The sequence below is a fragment of the Acanthaster planci genome, linkage group LG11 (genome assembly GCF_054643075.1).
Source record: "Acanthaster planci isolate LZ-2023a linkage group LG11, COTS_SCS, whole genome shotgun sequence".
NCBI lineage: Eukaryota > Metazoa > Echinodermata > Asteroidea > Valvatida > Acanthasteridae > Acanthaster > Acanthaster planci.
In genome coordinates this window covers 15418362-15440429 of record NC_141787.1, presented here as the reverse complement: position 1 = coordinate 15440429, position 22068 = coordinate 15418362, and the positions used below count along the sequence as shown (strand labels likewise).

Below are 22068 nucleotides of genomic sequence, written 5' to 3'. Positions count from 1 at the left end.
GTGAGGACATCGCTATCAGCCAGATTAAGAAGCATCCCTATAACACGAAAAGACACTTCTGGCGTCCTTGTGTATATACAGATATGTCCAACCATGGCCCAGCATTGCTGACAAACAGAAACCAATGGTCTCCATCGCCGACAGCCAAGACTCTCAGTGATACATGATGATAGCTGGCCGTGACTTGGAAGTGTACACTACAAATGACGCTATTTTAACGAGCTGTAAAATTGCCAGGAACCCGTAATATATCTCTCGTTGAGGGGACGGACGACTCTTTTCTAAGCAATTGAGAACGTATGCGACTCGTATCACAATGTGCTACGCAGTAAATTTTATACCCGTCATGAAACAAGGAACCAGACTAAGTTTAATCTTTACACATTCATTTTTTTACTTCGGAATGTAACGGTTTGGTACATTCGTTGAAATCACGCCAATAAATAAAACTTTTATTGCATATTCTAACGGATTTATTAAAATTAATAATGGCAATTCCTTTGTTCCGTCATTGGCACAATTTTGTCCGAAATAAAGATTTTCCACCTCCAATCAGTTTAGAATAAATCATGCTTAACACACTCGTAATAAAATAGGTACTTTGTCAGCGCAAATCATCTTTGACGCCAGCTTTCTATACTTCCGCTCACGTGTTTCAGTGAGAGCCTTTCCAGTGACATCTTGTTGACATTTTAGAAAATATTTGGCGACAGAGATTTTCGGAAATTACACTTCCCTTTTGACAGGAGCTCATCATGACCAAGTATTATTTTCCCGTCCTTACCCATTCCCTTCATTCATCATTTTGAATGAAGTGTGTAATATCGTGCATCATACTTTACTTGTGTAAACATCCCTGGTTTGAAGTTAATTCCATGCATGGACTGCGGAGCCACGGATATCAACGGGAGTTCATTTGAGTGGGTTCATGTTTAACGCGAGAGCAAAGGATAGAATGAATACTATAACGTCGACCATTGACTGTTGTTAGTGTTGTGAAATTTGCCCTTACAAGTTCGTTTGTACTTGAAGTTCATGATGTGTAAGCCGGCTTGACGGTTCTTGGAGGATAGTTCTACAACCGACGGCCAAAGAGCAGTATGTTGCAGTCATTAAAAAACAGTGACAAACGCTTGCGTTGCAAGCCTTTTGAAAGAAACTTTGTTAATTTTACGGGCCAACGAGTGGGTCATCAAGGGTTCCAATTATAAACTTGTCTGGAATCAGAGACTTAGCTATACATAGTCACCGCGGTCTTCCTTCGTCATTTTGGCGCCGGATTATCCGTGACGCTGTCTCATCATTCCAGCCAGGCAAGTTTGCACGTGTCCGTTTTAAGATTCCCGCCAACTCTCGTGCGTGAAGTCAGTGACTCGTCTGACTGCAGCATTACTGACACGCAGGGTCCACCTGCTAGGTATTTTGCCTTTAAAAGCGGGTTTCCTTAAAATGAGCTGTGGATGGTTATAACTAAGACTTCCATTTGTGAGGACGAGCGGGCATTATTAGCCTTGATCTGGACCGTAATTTTTCTCAGCAACGGAGGCTTCTTGGTCGGCACTGCAGTTCGCTGGTTTGCGAATGACTATGAAATGCATGCATTATGGTCACATCGCTACCAACAAAAATGAACGCTCCCAACCAACATGGCTCTTTTCAGCCGGTGCTTCTGCTCGAGTGCATGCTGAAGAACCCTTGTAGTCCCAAGAAATACACACTTCGCATGTACATAATTGCTTTGTGCATGATAATGCAGTAAGTTGCCACAAGTGGAACACGTGCCTTGCCTGCATTATGAACTATTGAAGATAAACAAAAAACAAACACAACTGGAAGGTCGGTATGAATTCAACTCAGGAAACCCTCCAACTACACCAAATAAAGTTACCAAGCTACATCAGAAACTAGTCACTGAGCTGCCAAACATGAGGGAAAAACAAAATTCACTGAAAGAAAGTGTATAGTCACTCTAAACGGAGCAGTATGCAATTACTGGTGGTGTTCTAAACACAACAGGCTAAATTTGCACTGTATTTATCCTGATTATCTGATATGATTATGTTATCATGATGGATCTCATAAGTGCTTTATCATGTTTTATTATTATATTGAAAAATCCTTTAGTAGTGATTGTATAATGCTGCACCAAAGCCACACTGGTCTTAGTTAAAATGGTGTGTCGAAGCACTGTGAAGTAGGATTAATAGGAATGATATTATGTTGTACATATCATAATTATGTTTTACATTTGTCATTCGGGTTATTCCACCTGTAATATGCCATTTTGATAATGTCGAATACGTTGTCCTTCGCCCAATTAGGCCTAAATGGTTTAAGTCCTCGATAATAAAGCCTGATTATCTTCCATTCAATTTATTTTCATGAAGCAAACCTTATTCAACCCATTTTTCTGTGAAATTGTGGCCTGGTACTAGTGTGCCCTACTTTCCAGCTACGCCAAGGAGTAATGCGAATCACACGCACTGTCGTGAACTATCGCACTTTCAGAACTTTCCCGCCCTCTGAGTGGGAAATAATCTCGTCAAATGAAATTTTCCTGTTTCGGAGTAAGACCTTCGTACGTGAGTTTTCCGTATATCCCCCAGTGCGTTATGGCGTCGTGTTACAAGCGCGCGATCCGCCGCACTCAAATGTCATTGACGGCGGCCGTATGGTTGTCAGTGGCAAATGTCGTCGACTGACAAACAAAAGCTCAGCCCTAAGCGCCCTTTCAGTGTTGACGCTTGCGAGCGCGTTTGATATTGATGATGATTTTCACCATTTATCTTCACTGGGTGTTGCAAGGGAATAACAATATGCCAAGATCCATGGTTTGCACCTTGCCTTCAGTCAAACAATGTCAATGTTCGGTGAAATGGTTAGCTTTTAACCTGCTTTGGATAGCCATTATTGAGAACGCAGATTCAGAAATCACCGAGGTTGATTTTGATGACTTATCATTACCAGAATAAAAAAGTAAACTGAAAATCAAATATTTGGATCATTGTGGATCATGGATAGAGTTTCCAAAGAAATGCACGATTTTGCCTGGTAATATTTTGGTAGATTTCAAAAGATTGAGCAGAATTTAAAAAGGGGAAAATTAGATATGGGCGTTTCACAATAGCGCACCTCCAAGACTTTGCAACGCGTTGGCCAATTACAATGCGCGAAATCTGTCGACGCAATGCGCGTTTGGAAAGGGTCGACAGATTTCGCGCGTTGTGATCGGCCAACGCGTTGCAAACTTTTGGAGACGCGCTATAATTGTGAATCGCTGGTATTGCTTTTATTCCAAGTAAAAACATTAGGGAGAAAGTGGGTATTTGCTCCGAGTGGAACAAAACAGTTTTTTTTCCTTTTTTTGCACCCACCGCATAGGCACGCCATGAGGTGCGCGTTTGACGCGCGCGTTTGACGCGGAGCACGTTGGATACGCGTAACTAATTTGTTCCGGCATGTTTGGTCTTTGCGTACACGCAGAACGCGTGCAAGAACGTTAACCCGCTTGTAACCACCTGTCTTTTTTCGTCGATTGGGGGTGACTGCAGCTTGGGGCGGACAGAGAAACGCAGATCATGACTGGCAGCTAATTATACGATGACCTGCTGGTGAACCATGCGATAGCCGGTGATCTGACATCCACATACCTTTCGTCAGCAGACATTGCACCGCACTTGGCGCAAAGCAGACTTTGTCAGTTGCGACTTCAACGCATTTTAAGTAACGGCTTATTCTGACGCTGGGTGTTGATTTTTTTTCTAGGATCACCCTATGCCGCGCGCACAGTCGCAGAGTTAGGATGGATGACTCAGGTTGGACCAAGTATTCCCAATTTCAAACATCTTAATTAAAAGAACTGCACAAACCCAAACGCTATATTCGCTCTTTGCACGCTGCCGCCATAGGCCTGCAGAGCCTCGATCTGGCAGCTTGTACAGTCGCGTCAGAATCGCGTCTGCAGCTTTTTGAAATACTTGTATTGTCCAATCGCATGGTATAAGAACTAACGCAGCACGCGCAAAATTACTAAGCACCATGACGCGAATGACTGAACCAGATATAATTGTGTATAAAAGCTGCCAGATCGAGGCTCTGCATGTGTATGGCGGCAGCGTGCAACGAGCGAATAGAGGGATTTCACATTAGCGCCGCCTGCGCATATTCGCATCGAAAGCGAGGCTCTTCGTCGCGCGCGCCCGCGGACTCGACACAGTACATGCAGTAAAAAATACAGATACATGACCACCACAGGTACATTCCGCTCACGATAAATTGCCGTTATTTTTTCTCTTGATGTTACGAATCTTATGTTGTGGCTGCATACACATAGCTCAAAATTAATGCAGCCAGAATCGGTGTTCAATGCGTGTGACCATCTGCAAGCCGTTTTCCGTGTTTCGGAAGAAATTTCATGACGATGAAATTGTTCACAAAGGTTCAGTCGTATATATCATGAAATAATAGGTGCCAGTATTAATTGGAAAGTGGTATGAGGAAAGTCAAAGTCGAGGTTTTCAACGTTTCCTCGGGCCGGGGAGTAACGTTATACATTGTAATATCGACAAGTTAATGGGCCCAGGATCACATCAACTCTCAAGACGCCTGTCGAGCCATCCTGAAAGACTCTTCCACCAAACTTTGCAGCCTGGAAAATCTGAATTTAACACACCTTTATGGATTTTGTGTCTTGACTCCTTACTTTAAATCGTATGATCGTAATACAACTAAGAATCCTGAGCAGCCGGCACAGCGTCACTTTGTGGCTGACAGTGCATAACCATCGTGTATATCTCACTGCGCCGTTGTCAATGTGTGTGAAACTGACACATACAGCCTCGTTTTCAAACGCAGAAGTGCGCAGATCGATGCAAAGTTCCTAGTTCCCGACGTTGCGTCAAAGAGCAATTCCAAAATGTTATACCTGGTGTACGTTTTAAGAGAGTAACAAGCTGAACGCTGTTCTATAGCAGGAAAATATGCATAAAAAATGGAAGTATATTGTTCAGATTACACATGAAACACTAACTGATTTTTAAGCCAGCCCACATCAAGAGAATAAGACAAATGAAACAGGCATAACAATCCCCAAAACCACTAACCCACATCCATGGACCACTAACACAACCGTCACCACAAATTCGTGCTCACAGATTGCCGTGGTAACCATCACCGTTAATGTTTCCATTGTAACCACCACCATCGACGTTTTGATGAGAGACACCCTTGCAAACAGTAATGCAGTAACAGTGTTTGCAGTGAGTGAAAATTTCTCTAAATTCTCGGTTTGGGCCGATAATGTTTCTGCCATTAAGGTGGGTTGGGCGTACATGTGGATTAAAGGCCTTCTTCAAAATGTCACTCATTTGGGGGATTTTAGTGAAGGAGAATACCTCAAAAGTAAGCAATGTTTCAATAGGGTGACACCATAGCGGTGTCACCCTACTCCACTACCCAGAGTCATTATTACACTATAAGCAGTGTCTCTCAATCCCCTATTTGTATAATTTATTATTAGTTTAAGTATTGTTATTCAAATGATTCTGTTAACATCTACGGTTATAATAGTGCCATTACACATTAGTAATTGTTGCTGGCACTAAAACACCTTGACCTGCTGTGGTATCAGTAAATTCTCATTTTCCTAATTAAAAGATTTTAAACAACTTATAACCAGCGCTGCACTTCATCCATTATTGTTCCTCAAAACTGCTAATTAAATGCAGACTAACAAACTCAAGTAGCAATTGCGGAGAGAAAAAAAGTTGTGAAGGCTTGCAAATGAAACAGAAATTTCAGAGAGCCTGCCCATTAAACTAGACTGACTGCTTTCATGACGCACATGCTGTTTATGGCTCGACAGTGCTGTATATTCAAATGTAGGTGTCGACGCCGCGGCGACAGCTTCGAGTAAACACACGGGCGCTTAGTCCTTGCACTTTGACTAACTTCACCCGAGGCACTGGCTGATGGTCGAACATCTCGATTTGTCCTCCATCTCACAACCCATTATGTTTATTTCCGCGACTACGTACCCTGGAGGCGAGGAGGCTTTTCCAGGCTCTCTTTTCTCGTCTCCAACTGTCCAGCAAGGCATTAACGACCTATCAGAAGATATATCGGTCAGCCAGTTGTATTTGTGCTAAAAAAGAACAACCAACCAATCACCGGAGAGCCTCCTACAGCTAAAGACTCTGGCTGATGCATACGTCACAGAAGTGACATAATTGAAATTCAGTCCCTCCACTTTCACCAGTTGCTTAGGAATACGCCCAGATCACACAGCTGAGGCATATTATTTTCCTATTAATTACAGAAGAGTTGCATAACCCAAATGATAATGAGGCGCCCCAAGACATCCGCATGATCTTAATATCGTCAGGTGTGCGTGCAGTGTTACTTGGCAACATTTTCATGATAGGGGAGTCCCGGCAATAATCCTTCTTAACCTAGATTTCGACTTGATACTGCGCAGTAAAAAAATCTAAGAGCATTTTAATTTGAAGCTCGATGGATCATGAAACTGATACACAGATGGACGGCATGTACACGCACAGATATAGTTAATTATTGTAGACAGTGTCTTGTCCACTACACTGGCGAAATGAAGCGAACCTTGGCATTGATTGAGTCACGTCTTAAATGTTTGTCTTAATCCGTTACCATGCCAACGGGTCTTTGATAAGATGCAATACACAACGTATAGGAATGATAATGGTGTATACAAGACATTTCAAATAGTGTCATGTAAAGATACTCATACCGACACTTTGTACGTTGGGTCTGCCTACCCTGACACCCTACAGCTCTTATAAGCCTTTTACGAGTTAAATGAGCAGAAAAAGTGGTGCACTGGGCTATCTCATTGCACATAAACATAACAATTTGAAATTCCCAGACTACAGACACTGTCGTCATTCGGGGCAAGCTCTTGCGTAGCGACCACCATCTCTGGGTTCCCTTGAGCCTTTCTCATCCATTGAAAACAGTGTAACTAAGCAAAAGCGTGCCCCGAATTGCAACATGTAGCAACAGTGTCTTTAGTCTGGAGAATTAAAATTGTTATATTCATGTGCATTTAAACTCTGAGTGTACCAGATTTTATTCAAATGTAACTGGCAAAAGGCTTATTCAAAACAGGATATTTCCTAAATGGCCAATTATTTTGATAGGACTATTTATGGTCCACACAGTTACAGCTCTCTACATTGAACACGTTACCAACCACTTCTTTACGATACTCGGATCGGCTGGTGGTCGCCTTTAGAAGTGGCCCCTGTTTGCTTATTGACTATAGAAGAGATATTACAGATTCGGCCTAACACGCAACAAGTTGATCTTCTGCCCGACAACCAGCAAAATGTATGAAAAGAGCTCACTGTAAATCATTCTTGAACTCAGTTAACTCTAGCCAGGATTTTATCACGAAATAAATGGAAAACAACCACAACTCCAGGCCACTCAGTTTTACGACAGGTCGCTTTAACCGTGGTGTTGTCACGGACGTGTATAATAAAATCTGGACTCGCAATGCCCTTAATCAGCTTATAGAGATCATTGAATCCACTCGCGGCCATTTTACAGAGCCGAATACAAAGCTTTCTTAGGCAATGCCCGCCTTTGTTCTTCCTGACGTCAAAGAAGGGAGCCAACCCACGCTGTTGTATTCAGCTTGGTAAAATGGACGCTGGTTGGCTTCTTTTTCATACAAAGGCGTTGCAAGTCCAGGTTTTTTATATACGTCCTTGGATGTTTTTACCAGCAAACAATAGCTGTCACGTATGTTACAAGAAAGCGTTTTTAATGGCATGTGCATGTTACCACGTGCTCACGATTCTTTGTTGATGTCCAGTTATGAGCTCATTCGTTAGATACTTTACGGTTGCTCGTTTGAGCAAAGCCATAGATTTTTCGAAAAAAAAATGTAACCAGGATTAAGTTCAATTTGGACGCCACTTGTTAGTAATGTTCAGCCATGGTTAGATTCTAGACTACTTTCAAGCTAGCAAGTAGTTGACAGAGAAAATATCGAATGTTAGAGGAGAAGATTGAAAGATTCAAGCTTCACTGCAGCACAAACATCATGACAGCCCATAGTGTTTGATTAATGTTCAATGCAGAATTGCGGCGGCACAACTGAAAAGAATTTTCCCCACTGAAGAAGAAGGTCGAGTGCCGGCAGCAAAATACCAATACCTTCGCTGGTCATTCGACTATAAAGCCGTTTCGTTAGGATTGTCCTCTAATGTGTGCTTCAAATACAGAGCAATTTGCGGGGTCAACAACTGAAAGAAAAGCTATGCGCTGTTCTCGCATGTTCTTGTCATCGACAGCACACATTACCGTCACCAGAAAAGATACTGGCATACTATGACGCCAAACTGCATAGGCGTCAGGTATCTTGGGTGCATTCAGGCATAATTGTTGACATCTATGGAGGCAAGTGCAAGCAAACGCACACACCAACCCGGCACGCCTTTCAAGGTTCCCTTATTGCGGATTGATCGATGTGATCACAGGGGCAGTCGTGTGACTTCTCCACGTCCTGTCGCCCCACTTATCCAAACTGTCAACCATATCTGTGACTGCATATAGCCGACAGTAATATCAGTTTGTCGCAAAAATAGCTCGCTGTGTGTCGTTAATTATTAATTCTGAATAGACATTCTAACCATCTTTCAGATCAAGTATCGTCACGCGCGGCTGCATCTTCAGCCCAAATGGACCATTCATTTGTAATGCACGTTCGCAGCCGGCCCATCTTTTTTTTTAATTCCCACTGCATGGCAACAGGTTAATTTATGATGGCTTTTTAGCTTCATATCGTTGGATCAATGACGGTGGCTCCAGCCGGACTAAGATGAAAGCAAAAATGTAAAAAAAAAAAACCTGATGGTAGAATTAATCTAATGGTTAATGCCCGAAGTTGTTAGAACAAGATTCTCGATAGGCTCTTTCGTCCGTTTACATAGTTATAGTACGCTCTAAAGTCTGGAATTAAACTCTACAAGTGGTTGAGTTATTTCCAAATTAATCGCAGTTGACAGGCCACGTACATTTTCTAACTGCGCATGATGAGAGCCACGCTCACCATTTTGGGAGAGATTAACATGAAGAAAAATCTCAGTTTTATTTCCACAGCAGTTGAAAAACAGTTATGCCGATAGATCATTACTATGCAGACTCCATTCCAGTGAAGAGAAGAAGAAGGCTATGCCAAGATCAAACCTCTGCACCAAACAAAACTCCGTGCTACTTCTATCACTAGTTACAAGTTTTTCTAAAATTGATAGGGTTACCTGTTTCTTATCCTGGCCATGAGGGCCATGTTGGCTGGAACGATTCTGTTGCGTGTAAGAATGGAAGAGGTCACTGTTATTCAAAAATTGGCCTCACACTTTGAAAAAAAAACAGCACGAGACTACAGAGTGGATTCGACGGTCTCCTCGTTAGAAACGGTACCGTGCATTATTCCATGTGTAGAAATACATAAGAATTATCAACAAATAATGAAATATTCCTGTCTCAACGTCCTTGAACCAGCTGGTCTGAACACACAATTTTACAGAATAAAGAACAGAAAAGGATACAAACAAGCTATAGTTTCCGTCTTCATTAAACTTTAGGAATCCCTAAGCGCATACATTTCATCGCGCAAATCAATTATTGAAATAACATTTCAATTGCAGGTTCCAAGAAACTCCTAAAATTGTCACTGTCATGTTTTTTTTTTCACAAACAGCTCTAAGTCAAAGTGCAAATTTTAAAAGATGCATGCTACAAACAGTGAAAATCGCTCTGCTCTTAAGCATGATACATTGCCAGTGATTCTAAATTGGACTTTAAACTGTGCGATTCCAAATCCAGGAACAGAATTCATTCTTATATAAGAAAATGACATGTGGTCTCACCTTCCTGGAGCTCTGGTGGCCCGGTCTCCGAATCGTAGCCCTCCGTTTCTGTGCCTTCGACATCCTTTCAGTCCAGATAAATTTTCCCGCGTTTGTTCCCAACGAAAATCCAACACCCGTTGCACAGTCAGTCCCTGTTGTAGCACATTCTCCAGGGCTCAGCACTCAATCAAATCGACACGGCAACCTGTTGGGAGGGGGGACAGGAAAACATTTTTCTTTTTTTCAGTAATGTGTTTGCGAGGAAGAATTCATCGGTTTCATTTCTTTCCCACAGTGTTTGTTCTGCCGTATTCGACGACGCCTGGGATTTGGTCCTGTGTTGGTTACCGAGTCCTGAGACACTGTCATTTAAACTACTGGATAATACCAAACTAAGGCAGATGCAGACGAGGATGGGGGGGGGCGACCCTACCTATGGTGCAGTCTGTTGGCTCAGGGACTAGGAACAGTCTCCAAGTTTCCTGCGCCGAAATGAATGTTATTTCACGTGCTGTAAGACAATGTTAGCGAATGTGTCATCTCTATGTGAACAAACACTGTACGGGAATACGTGAATGGCTACAGATCATAATGAAATTCTGATCTCGAATATTCTCCGAGGACATGCGCATATTTAAATTAGGCCGGTGTGTTGAATTTAACGACGTGCATCATGTACGTTAAGCACAACCAATTTGGTAACAAGGTACAGTATGAATTTATGCGGTAATTGTGTCCGGTGACTTGCCATATGGTCTTTGGTGCCGATTCTCTGTAGACTGTTCATGGATACAGCGAGGTAAAAGCGAGTTGTTTCAATTTGCTTTCTTGTGACAAAGTGGAAGCTTGCTGCGGTTAAGCCCCATATAATGAACATAGAAATCTACCTCACTGATCTTTGGAAGCGCATGAAAACCTTTTTCGTCTCTACTGTGGTCTTGGGTTCGTCTCTTCATTCTACACAATAACGCTATGATGTAATGTACGCTGGTGCTCTTCAACGCTTACACCCGTCCGTGTTTGCTTTCGATGATGATTTCTTACAGTTCATCCGCCGTCTTGATTACGATTATCATGTGGGCATTCCAGAGAACCCAGCTTACGTAGGAGTATCGATTCCAAGACCACTCCAAACACAGCCCTGGACCTTCCGAGTATAGAGTCGCCATATCCTTGGCCCCAAACAACCGATTTTCTCATTCAAGATGCTCAGTAGCGTCGCATTATCTCAAGACTTGAGAGCCGCGGCTAAATTTAAGAAGCAAGCGATTTAATTAAGACCAGGCTAAAAGCCCGAGGCACACATGGGTTCGGCATTAATGTTCCCATGAGGTTGGGACGGTACGGGGCTAACGTTGAGTGTGCCCCCTTCACGAAATGACTGGAGGCTCGCTGCAGCTCAAAGTCCTGTGGGCCTTGTTAGACGATATTTAAACTCGGTGGCTGAATTTTAGGGTTCGGGACGATTGCTGGTATTTTAGAAGTCCCTTTGGAAATCAGTGGGCCAAATGGGTGAATGCTTGTTAATAATGTGCTGAAAAAGCGGGCTGCAGTCCACAAAATAATTTTTAAAAAATGCCAGAATTACATCTATGCATCAACCGATCTGCTTATTGGTAAAGATTAGATCGATGTTTGTGATGATATCAAAATCTGTATGTGGCACTTGTTTCCAAAAATACACTAATTTCTAAAAATTACATATCAACTCGATGGACGATCCAAACCCAAATTCATGCTTACGTAATGATAGGGACTTCTTCTGATCCAAATGTCATTTTGGGACATCCGGAAAATATAAAATATAAGGCGGATCTGGAAGTGTCAGATTGAACTACTTTGCCGAGTAAGTCACAGCTTCGTGTAATAAAAGTTGCTTTTAGAAAATTGGACGGGGGAAAGTACCCCCTTTGGTCGAAAATACATCTACCACAAGTGTCAAGGCCACGTTCTACGTCAGCACTTCCGGTTCTTCGTGTCAGAGCGACTACAGCTTGTCACGAAAATGAACAGCATTTTCACTAATAAAGCCCTATCATTGACCTATTCCCGCCACTAATCAATTGTTTTTGACAAAAGCTCCGCTGGTATTTCCGCTGCTTGCTCATTAAAGCCTTTGTTTCTCTCTTTGAGGGGTGGGATATGTTTTGATCGATTCTACGGAAGACCGGTCACAAAAGACTAATATTGCTGTCTGAAAGCCCGGGGGCATACGTTAGCTTATACTCAACACGGCATCTGGTCTCGATATATCCCACTTAGGATCCGAATTGGGTAATGGGCGGGACAGTTTCAGAGTGGGCGGGTGACATCACCGCAGAAAGACAATAAGTTGGATTATTCTTCACATTATTCTTATTTTGAACTTTAGTTACATTGCCTAAAAACTCTCCGGCGAGAAATTTCTTTAAGCCAATGAGGCATCAGAAGCTGGGTTCCAGTGGAGTGACGTCATTCCTCTGGACATTCCGAAACTCAGGAGAAAAATCTTTCAAATCCCCCAAGACATCAAGTATGGCTGGCATGACTCACATGTCTTTTACCTCTACGTCACAACTCTGAAACTACCACATGCCCACAATACGCATCATGCACCTCAGCTTAAATTTAAGTACGTCAAAACGTTCATGTCACTTCCAACTGCACCTTCGACAAACCTATTTAGCACAGTGCAAAAAGTTAATCGAGATTGTCTATCAATACGTCTAACACACTTTGAAGGTTTATAAATTCATTCCTTAGATTACCACTTTCCGCTACTCAGCCAATCAGTCGGCGACCATCGGAATTTTTATACCCGAACACATCTGTCACATATAAATCATTTAGATTTGAGTCGGAAACAAATTGAGGACACAGAAGTCAGTCAATTGAACATACGAAATTTCATCTGTGTGTACTGAGTGGACGATAAAACAGCAGATGTGCAGCGCGCGAGGAATTTAATTTTTCATTACAGGTCAATATTAGAAACGGTTAGGATTTCGAAACTAACCTGAAAGTCATGACAAAATTGAAATTTGTTTTGTTTAAAGTCAACATAAAGAAAGTGCAATGACCAAGAAAATCGTTGAAGAGAGAACACCAACCCAACCCAACCCAACAAAATCATAAAATACGCAGGTATTGTCCTGTCCAATCAGTGGAAACGCCACAAAGAAGCCTTATCCACTGTCATTGTTTGTTAATCCCTTCAAATTACTGCCATGTTTCCTACGTTTACAGATGTGTGTATAAAACTCTAATTTCACATTGATAAATTTTCTTTTGAAATATTTTCTGAACATCGCAGATTTATATTTAAGGTAAGATATATTTGCATTTAAACTTTGTTTAATTTTCACAAACGTTTATCGTTTTAAAGCAAAACCATATCTTGGGGAAAGGATGCATAAGACCTAATGAAAAGTCAATGCAATCTGTAACGTAAAACATCAATAAATGGATACATGATATATAGGCACGTCTTATAATATTGATCATTGCAAAATAAGCTAGATTAATGTTTTACAATTGTCACAAAGCAACAAGGAGAAAGGCAGATCGTTCGAATTTCGGCAGAGCTCTAGCACCCCACTAACCTTAATTTAACCCCCTGTCTAATAACTGACTGGCGGTTGTGCATACGTGCACTTAATATAAGCGACATTTTATTGCATGGAATTCAAACATTTTATGTCGATTAGCTAAAAGTGTAGGGTGTGATAAACCCGGCCTGTTCCAATTCTGTATGATCGGTGAGCCGTGAATGACGAACTGTTTAAAGGCGGAAAGTTAATTGGGGCTTGCAGCCGAAATCTTCCCTAACACGGCAAATTCTGATCGGAGGTGTGTATCTTGTCAGAGAGTGGTTGACATGTTTGTGCGCATGCGTAGGCCCTGTAAAGCGGTATTTCTATGTGGTGCTTATGCATAAATTCAATCATGACCTGTACCTGTTATTTCTTTACATAAACACGGTATTACCAAGGAAAAACACCTCTGAAATAATGGGTTAATGTGGTCAGGTTGTTTTCTGTATGTCTGTAATATATGATTGCTAAAAGTAGTAGCAACTTAATGACTTCAAATGATTACATTGTTGGAATTCTTCCAGGCATGCTTCATCGAATATGTTTTGGTAATGGTAAGCCTGTGTCAAAACCAATCTGTAATACTTAAAGTTAAAGCTTACAATCACATCCAACACGGCCTCAGAAAAAGTTAACCTTTTGAAATATTTATATGAAAAAGAAGGTTACCATAAGATATTTAGTTACAACAGACACTCTTTGCTCAATGGTAAGCTAGACCGTTGCTGAACTGTATAGCTAACTGGTTCAAGTGTACATAGCTTTTACCGGCGTATCGGCCTGCTGCCTCAAAAATATCTATTACATAATCTGTCCACATCTCATTACTTCAAACACTGTTCCAGACCAAGAAAGACAATCCACCCCGAGCTGAAGTGCACCCCCAATCGGCGAAAGAAAGACAGATGGTTACAAGCCGGTTCTTGCACGTGCTCTGCGTGTACGCAAAGACCATACATGCCGGAAGTACGCAGCGTGCTCCACGTCAAACGCGCATATACTTGCGCGCCTCATGGCGCGTCTGAGCGGTGAGAACCCAAAAAACACGCCCTCTTTTTTCCCGCTCGGATCAGATAGGCATTCCATTCCATACATTTCACACAAATGAATGTTAATTTACCACCCTATCCCCCTAAAAAACATCCACCACGCCGTGCTTGAATGTAATCATAATGCCTAATTAAACATGAAGTGTGGCAAATGGGTTTTCGATATGCCCTTTTCCTAACAACGATGCTCGGTGAAGCATGACTGAAGGAAAGCCATCAAGGTTTCCTTTGAAAGCATTTTGCTCCTATCTTCATGACAAACACACGATTAAAATCATACATTACAGAACTTGGTCAAATCACCCCTTTGTTTCTGCATCCTTTTTTTCTGGGACACCCTGTACAGGAGCATACGGAAATTTATTGAAAATATCGCGTGCATGTATGGGCGCCCACAATCTAAATCATTCATACATACGCTCTGCTTATTCATCTGCCGCCAATGCCAAATATTGTCCAGTATTTTCAAACGAATTGTCCTTCCTTCTGTAATAACGATTGGTCAGTGAAGCGTGGGAACCAGAAAAATGAAGATAATTGTAACCGAAACCCTGCCGAAACTAAATCGGAGAAGACACATGTTGTCGTGGGCGGGGGAACGCGAGCAGAGGCATAATATAATGAATTTCTGGAGTGTTCATTTTTTTTTCCCACCTTTAAAAATGCAACCGGCCGTCAAAACGCTATGCTAACCAGGCAAAAATAGCTTCGAAAAAAAGCTACGAATTCACGCTTGTTAATAATATTCCGTTGTGTTTAGCTATCCCATCTGAACCACATTATCGTATATATTATATTAAACTAAGCCAAACCGCGCACTTCAGCTTTAATTTACAGCACTCAGGATGCACACGTAGGACAACATCAAACCACTTACTTTCGCCGAGATCCAGCAATGGCAGCCGACAATAAAACTAATTTGCCAGGAAAGCGCGTGCCATTTCGCGCCAAAAAGTGCTGTGGGTGAGGCTCCATGACACTGCGTCCGTTGCAGCCGCTCAGAGCCACCAGCGCGGTCGTTGGAGCTCTGATTACCATAAGCACTTATTCCGCTGCCCCGCCACTGTATCACGTTGATGAAATCCAACGGCAGTTTTGAAGTATCCATTTTCTTGCTGTTGGGGGAGGGGTACTTTGTGTATACAGTGCTCTCGCTTTAATTACGTCATTGCCGAGAATCTTAAAGGTGGCGTGCCAAAGAATTGAGCGTTATGTAGTCAGTGACAGACACATTCCAAAGCTTTTAAACTGATTTTGTCATCGGGTGTGTTGTATTTTATGCGTGACCGCGTTAAATTTTGGAACGAGATGCTTTAGGTAGTCGTTTATTTATAACAATGATGACAACTGTTACCTGAACAATACAGCGGTTTTGTGTCAAACTTTAGTTTGTGTCACTTAGAGGAAAAAGGGGGATTACTCCTAAGCTTTTATTTCCTGTTTGGAAAGATATATTTACTTACGGGGGCACTGTATAGTGGGGACACTGTTTGGGTTTGGAGGAAAATGTATAGTTCATTATCTCAGCTGTAGTAACCTTAAATCAGCCCATAGCTAACACCCGACGGTCCAATAATAAGCAGAATCTAGACACCCTCCAATCGATGAAGAAGGCTGCATCCATATCTCAGCAGCCTTACCTCAAAACCGCCCCAACAGAGCCTCTGGGTGTCTGTTATACATGAATTACAGATCTTGTGAACTGATAAGCTGAATGTAGACCCCTGTGAATCAATAAGGAATACGGTGAGCACCGTAACTGTCGCATAAACCTACGGAAAAATCAATTGTAGGCATACATTAAAGAAATCACACGGTGAAATGGCTTTTTCGCAAGGAATCATTTTCATAGTTAACAGTCCCACCGCGCTACGACCTAAAGTCAGTTTCAAGACACCCCAAAAAGTACCTTTGAAATTTGTTTTAAAAGATTCCCATTTGCCCTTTATCTCCTTTGTCCTACATCTCATTGGTCCTTTATCCCATTGGTCCTCAGTCCCATTGATTCTTTGTCCTATTGGTCCTCTGTCCCATTGGTCCTCAGTCCCATTGATTCTTTGTCCTATTGGTCCTCTGTCCCATTGGTCCACTGTCCCATTGACCCTTTATCCCATTGGTCTCACGTCCCATTGGTCCTTTATCCCATTGGTCCTTTATCCCATTGGTCCTCAGTCCCATTGATTCTTTGTCCCATTGGTCCACTGTCCCATTGACCCTTTATCTCTTTATTCTGTCCTACATCCCATTGGTCCATCAACCCACTGGTCCTACGTGCCATTGGTCCTCTGTCCCATTTGTCATATGTTTCATTGGTCCTTTATCCCATTGGTCCTTTATCCCAGTGGTCATCTGTCCCATTGGTCCTTTATCCCGTTGGTCTCCCGTCCCATTTGTCATCTATCCCATTGATCCTTTATCCCGTTGGTCTCCCGTCCCATTGGTCCTACATCCCATAGGTCCTATGTCTCATTGATCCTTTATCCCGTTGGTCTCCCGTCCCATTGGTCCTACATCCCATAGGTCCTATGTCTCATTGGTCCTTTATCCCATTGGTCTCACGTCCCATTGGTCATACGTCCCATTGGTCCTTTATCCCATTGGTCTCCCTCCCATTGGCCCTTTATCCCATTGGTCTCACGTCCCATTGGTCCTTTATCCCCCGTTGGTTTCCCCCTTCCCATTGGTCCTTTATCCCATTGGCCTCCCTCCCATTGGTCCTTTATCCCATTGGTCTCCCTCCCATTGGTCCTTTATCCCATTGGTCTCCCTCCCATTGGCCCTTTATCCCATTGGTCTCACGTCCCATTGGTCCTTTATCCCCCGTTGGTTTCCCCCTTCCCATTGGTCCTTTATCCCATTGGCCTCCCTCCCATTGGTCCTTTATCCCATTGGTCTCCCTCCCATTGGTCCTTTATCCCATTGGTCATACGTCCCATTGGTCCTTTATCCCATTGGTCTCACGTCCCATTGGTCCTTTATCCCATTGGTCTCCCTCCCATTGGTCCTTTATCCCATTGGTCTCCCTCCCATTGGTCCTTTATCCCATTGGTCTCACGTCCCATTGGTCCTTTATCCCCCGTTGGTTTCCCCCTTCCCATTGGTCCTTTATCTCATTGGCCTCCCGTCCCATTGGCCCTTTATCCCATTGGTCTCACGTCCCATTGGTCATACGTCCCATTGGTCCTTTATCCCATTGGTCTCACGTCCCATTGGTCCTTTATCCCATTGGTCATACGTCCCATTGGTCCTTTATCCCATTGGTCATACGTCCCATTGGTCCTTTATCCCATTGGTCTCACGTCCCATTGGTCCTTTATCCCATTGGTCTCCCTCCCATTGGCCCTTTATCCCATTGGTCTCACGTCCCATTGGTCCTTTATCCCCCGTTGGTTTCCCCCTTCCCATTGGTCCTTTATCCCATTGGCCTCCCTCCCATTGGTCCTTTATCCCATTGGTCTCCCTCCCATTGGTCCTTTATCCCATTGGTCATACGTCCCATTGGTCCTTTATCCCATTGGTCTCACGTCCCATTGGTCCTTTATCCCATTGGTCTCCCTCCCATTGGTCCTTTATCCCATTGGTCTCCCTCCCATTGGTCCTTTATCCCATTGGTCTCACGTCCCATTGGTCCTTTATCCCCCGTTGGTTTCCCCCTTCCCATTGGTCCTTTATCTCATTGGCCTCCCGTCCCATTGGCCCTTTATCCCATTGGTCTCACGTCCCATTGGTCATACGTCCCATTGGTCCTTTATCCCATTGGTCTCACGTCCCATTGGTCCTTTATCCCATTGGTCATACGTCCCATTGGTCCTTTATCCCATTGGTCATACGTCCCATTGGTCCTTTATCCCATTGGTCTCACGTCCCATTGGTCCTTTATCCCATTGGTCATACGTCCCATTGGTCATTTATCCCATTGAAACTACGTCCCATTCAAGGTAAAAAGAAAAAAACTAAAACAGTCACTGTAAACAACTCTACAAATACACTGGCATTATGCTAAAATCATAACCAGAACCCTGTAATGCATCTCTGTTGTTGGAATGCACAGGCATGTGCATGGAATGCCACTTATTGTATCTTAGGATATCATCTCAACCTGTTAATCAGCCTTCATAGTCATGATTAATACCCTAATCATAATTTTCAGAGAACACATTTACAGATGTTAATCCAAAAGAACCAATGAGCGGCATCTGAATTTTTGTTGTAACTGGACTACGTGAAAATAAAAGGGACGTTGGGCCTATGTTTCTTCAGACAATGGGACGAAGGAAAATAGATCCACAACCCGTCGTACGAGGCTACAAAACTGTAGAATTTTACTGGGTCTTGGATAAGTGCCTCAGGGTCTCTGCTTTCATTATTCATGCAGTGTGTGACAAACAATTCACAGTTGACAAAATTAACGAAGAAGAGAAGCACATAATGTTTATATGAGGAAATTCCTTGGAAATTGAGAATACTGGAACTGCTCTTGTAAATCAACACATTTATAATGGATTATTTTCTGGTTATTTTGGCAAATTTAAGAGCAAACACAGAAATCTTAGTTACCCTTTTTATTTTATCTCATCGAGCGACATTGCATAAAACTTTTCTAAATCGTCGAGTGCTGTACGCATGCTTCACGGTGAGTACTTTCTCTTGTGAAATCGATTTATTAAAACACGGTTCAACTGGAGATGATCTCTAAAAACAGGTTTTGCTTCTTTTATCCAATGCTAATTAGCTATCGTGATACTGCGCGTGGTTGTAATTTGTTATAGCGATGTTAGACGCGCGCGTTGCCATTGTTTTTCATGTTGATCTCACCAACAACGGAAATGTCCTGGAAAATCACCACGAACCGAGCAAACAGGACTGTACGACGTTTGACGCAGCAGTTACCAATTTGAGTTTGGTCGAGGTACAAACACAGTCCCAGCATGCGATGCTTCGATATTTCCCCCACCAAGCCCCCCCCCCCTCCATGCGTTGGCGCCAGCAGTGGACTTCAGATCTGAATTTTCACCGCTGAAAACGGTGCTCTATAAGGACTGAAGAACATTATAAACAGCCTTTGCTAAATAATGGGGATAATCGTAGCAGAAGATGGAACACAGATCTGCACAATGGCACACAATCGATGTTTCACATTAAGTTCAACATTCCATGTTGTTAGAAAATCGACTAAAACCAAGAAACGCAACGCAGAATTCATGAGCAATCCCCGAAGTCCCTAATACACCTGCAGAAGTCAACCCCGAAAATAGCCTCTAACTTTTTTTTCAACGCACAACTTCCAAAAGGTAGAGATAATTTCTGAAATCTCAGCCAACATAGTGCGGAGAACGGTCAGAAACTGCAATGATATTAGCCAAAGGAGACTAAATTTAGCGTCGTTCGTACCATCTATTACACATTAACTGTACGGAACTATGAGAGTTAATAAGAAACGATACGGCAAACACTACTTTGTCCTGTCGTCGAGTCAGCAAGGTATTTCTGAAATCATTAAATCACCATATTGTCAACTGGAGCCAACAAGGGTCTAAATGACTCTGGTAAAAGTGCGAGAGGTTTTTACGAAATTGCTAGCCTTGGAATTATGATCTCGCTGGTCGCGCGCAACAAGCATCTAATGTGCATGGCTACGTAAAGTAGAGAATTACACATAGATCCGTATACAAGGGGCAGACACGTTACAAAATCAACTGTACAGTATATGTGTAGCACAGCTAGTAATTATAACAAGATCTTGCCTAATATAAAAAAAAACCTTTACTATAAGCTATGAGGCTGGATGTTAAACCCGTAATTTGTGTTACAGTGAAATTTCCCTGGCTGCACTCTCGGGGATAAATTTCCCGGTATTAATCTTACCGAGATTGTAGAGTATGTTTGGCGGCAACAAATTCACACCCTCTAATTGCTTTGAAACAACACCATCAGCAGCCCGGCAAATTGCATTTCTCAGTAGACATTACATCTTAGGTCCAATGGAAACCACACAGGGTCCAGCTTAGGATTAGAATTGACGAGTGTACCACCATTCATTACTCCTGACCTGTTCGGCGGTACATCTTCAGTGGTTATACCGCGGGCTCCATAGTTTTGTGTATTCAAAGTCCACCCTACCGAACCTGGTTGAGGATTTTAATGTACATTGCATATACGAGGAAGGTACAGATAGAATGGGAAAGGCCTTTAATATTTGGCGCTAATGTACTCCCATGCAAGTGATTTTCTCAATACAAACCTTAGAGTTAGTTTAAGGATGAAATGCCATGCAGTTGAGTTGGTGATGCTTGTGGCTTTATCTCATCAGTAAAATGACACACTTACAGGACTGAGGACACTGAATTTTCTGCAGAGTTCGTTGTCGGAATGCATGCTGGGATTGACGCAATGTATTCTGGGTCCTGGAATGTAGTACAACACGCTATGATGGCCTCATTCGCTCCTCCCCAGCGCCCAAAAGGTGTACTGGGAGGACAGCTGTGTATTTCGGAATGTACGACGGGTTTCGGGCATTTTAAGTGGAAACAGTTTGGACAATAGCACTGGTCAACACTTCCGCGTGGGCGTGACACGCGCGCACTGAATCTACAGAGTGTAGGTGACCCACAACATTTTGGGCGTCTTTGGGCTGTGACGTCATTTTTTGAAAGGCGTTTCGCTTTTTACCCCCTCCCCTTACAGGGCGATGGGGACGGGCGAAAATAAGGTTTTTCTTTTTGTTAAATCCCTTTTCAATGAACGGTGAACTAACCGCAAAATAAACGAGGAATGTCTTCACTGGTTAGGTTTCCTATCTAGACTGAAAAATGGCTTTTGTTTTTGCGCAAATCGTACCTTTAAAGTCACGCATGCGGTCTCATTCAGTTGGTCAAGCACCAAGTGTCAGGGCGTTATAGTAGAGGCTACGTTCTTATTAATTGTTGTCTTCATTTTGTCTGCAGCCGGTCTAGCGGGGCATGCCGCATGGGTAATTTGGCCGGCATCATCATCCTCCGGCCCCATCAATCAATCAGTCATTGTTGGATGACTATACCCAGCGAATTCATAATTAAAATCTCTTGTTTGGCAGATGGAAGTTTAAGCTGTCGAGTGTCCACGGTTACATTTGGCACAAACGCTACATGCCGATGGAGGAAAAAAAGTTGTGCCGGGTGATGGCGATGCCGTGGGTTCTTCGATGGTTTATGGAGGCAGTTTTACTGCCAATGTATTATCAAAGTGATCATGTTTGACGCTTGTTTGAGCTCGTACACTCACAGATGTTGATTCTGCGCCAACAAGCAAAGCACGTCACGCGACACATTAATGTGGTTCAATGAGACACTACACTGTTGATATTTTGTCAACATGGGGTACAAAAAGGGGGTACACGCACACATGTAAGTGTGTATTTGCCTGCAACTGGGGACCCCTATTGTTCCTCTTTTGTTTGTACTTTAACTTTTTTAGAAGACCACCCATATGTTTTGTACACAGTTGTCAATCGGGGACCCTCTGTCAATCAGGGACCTTATTGTCCTCTCTTGTTCAGGGTCCCCAACGGTATGCAGA

General features: G+C 42.8%; 2 protein-coding genes across 11 annotated transcripts in view; one reads left to right on the top strand and one right to left on the bottom strand.

The window, feature by feature from the left end:
• LOC110976357 (uncharacterized) overlaps positions 1 to 22068 on the top strand; it is a 159621-nt gene that overhangs the window by 82562 nt on the left and 54991 nt on the right. The gene's annotated exons all lie outside the window — the stretch shown is intronic.
• LOC110976301 (short transient receptor potential channel 4-like) overlaps positions 1 to 22068 on the bottom strand; it is a 106543-nt gene that overhangs the window by 81458 nt on the left and 3017 nt on the right. The window contains exons 1-3 of one of the 3 annotated variants that reach the window (XM_022229446.2): positions 10327 to 10461; positions 9912 to 10098; positions 9300 to 9344 (exon numbers count right to left, since the gene is read on the bottom strand). In XM_022229446.2, coding sequence (XP_022085138.2) covers positions 9300 to 9344; positions 9912 to 9974 — 108 coding nt within the window. In that variant the 5' untranslated portion in view covers positions 9975 to 10098; positions 10327 to 10461. Of the gene's footprint in view, positions 1 to 9299; positions 9345 to 9911; positions 10099 to 10326; positions 10462 to 22068 lie in introns of those variants that run through there. The other 2 variants (XM_022229445.2, XM_022229450.2) reach the window with 2 other exon arrangements.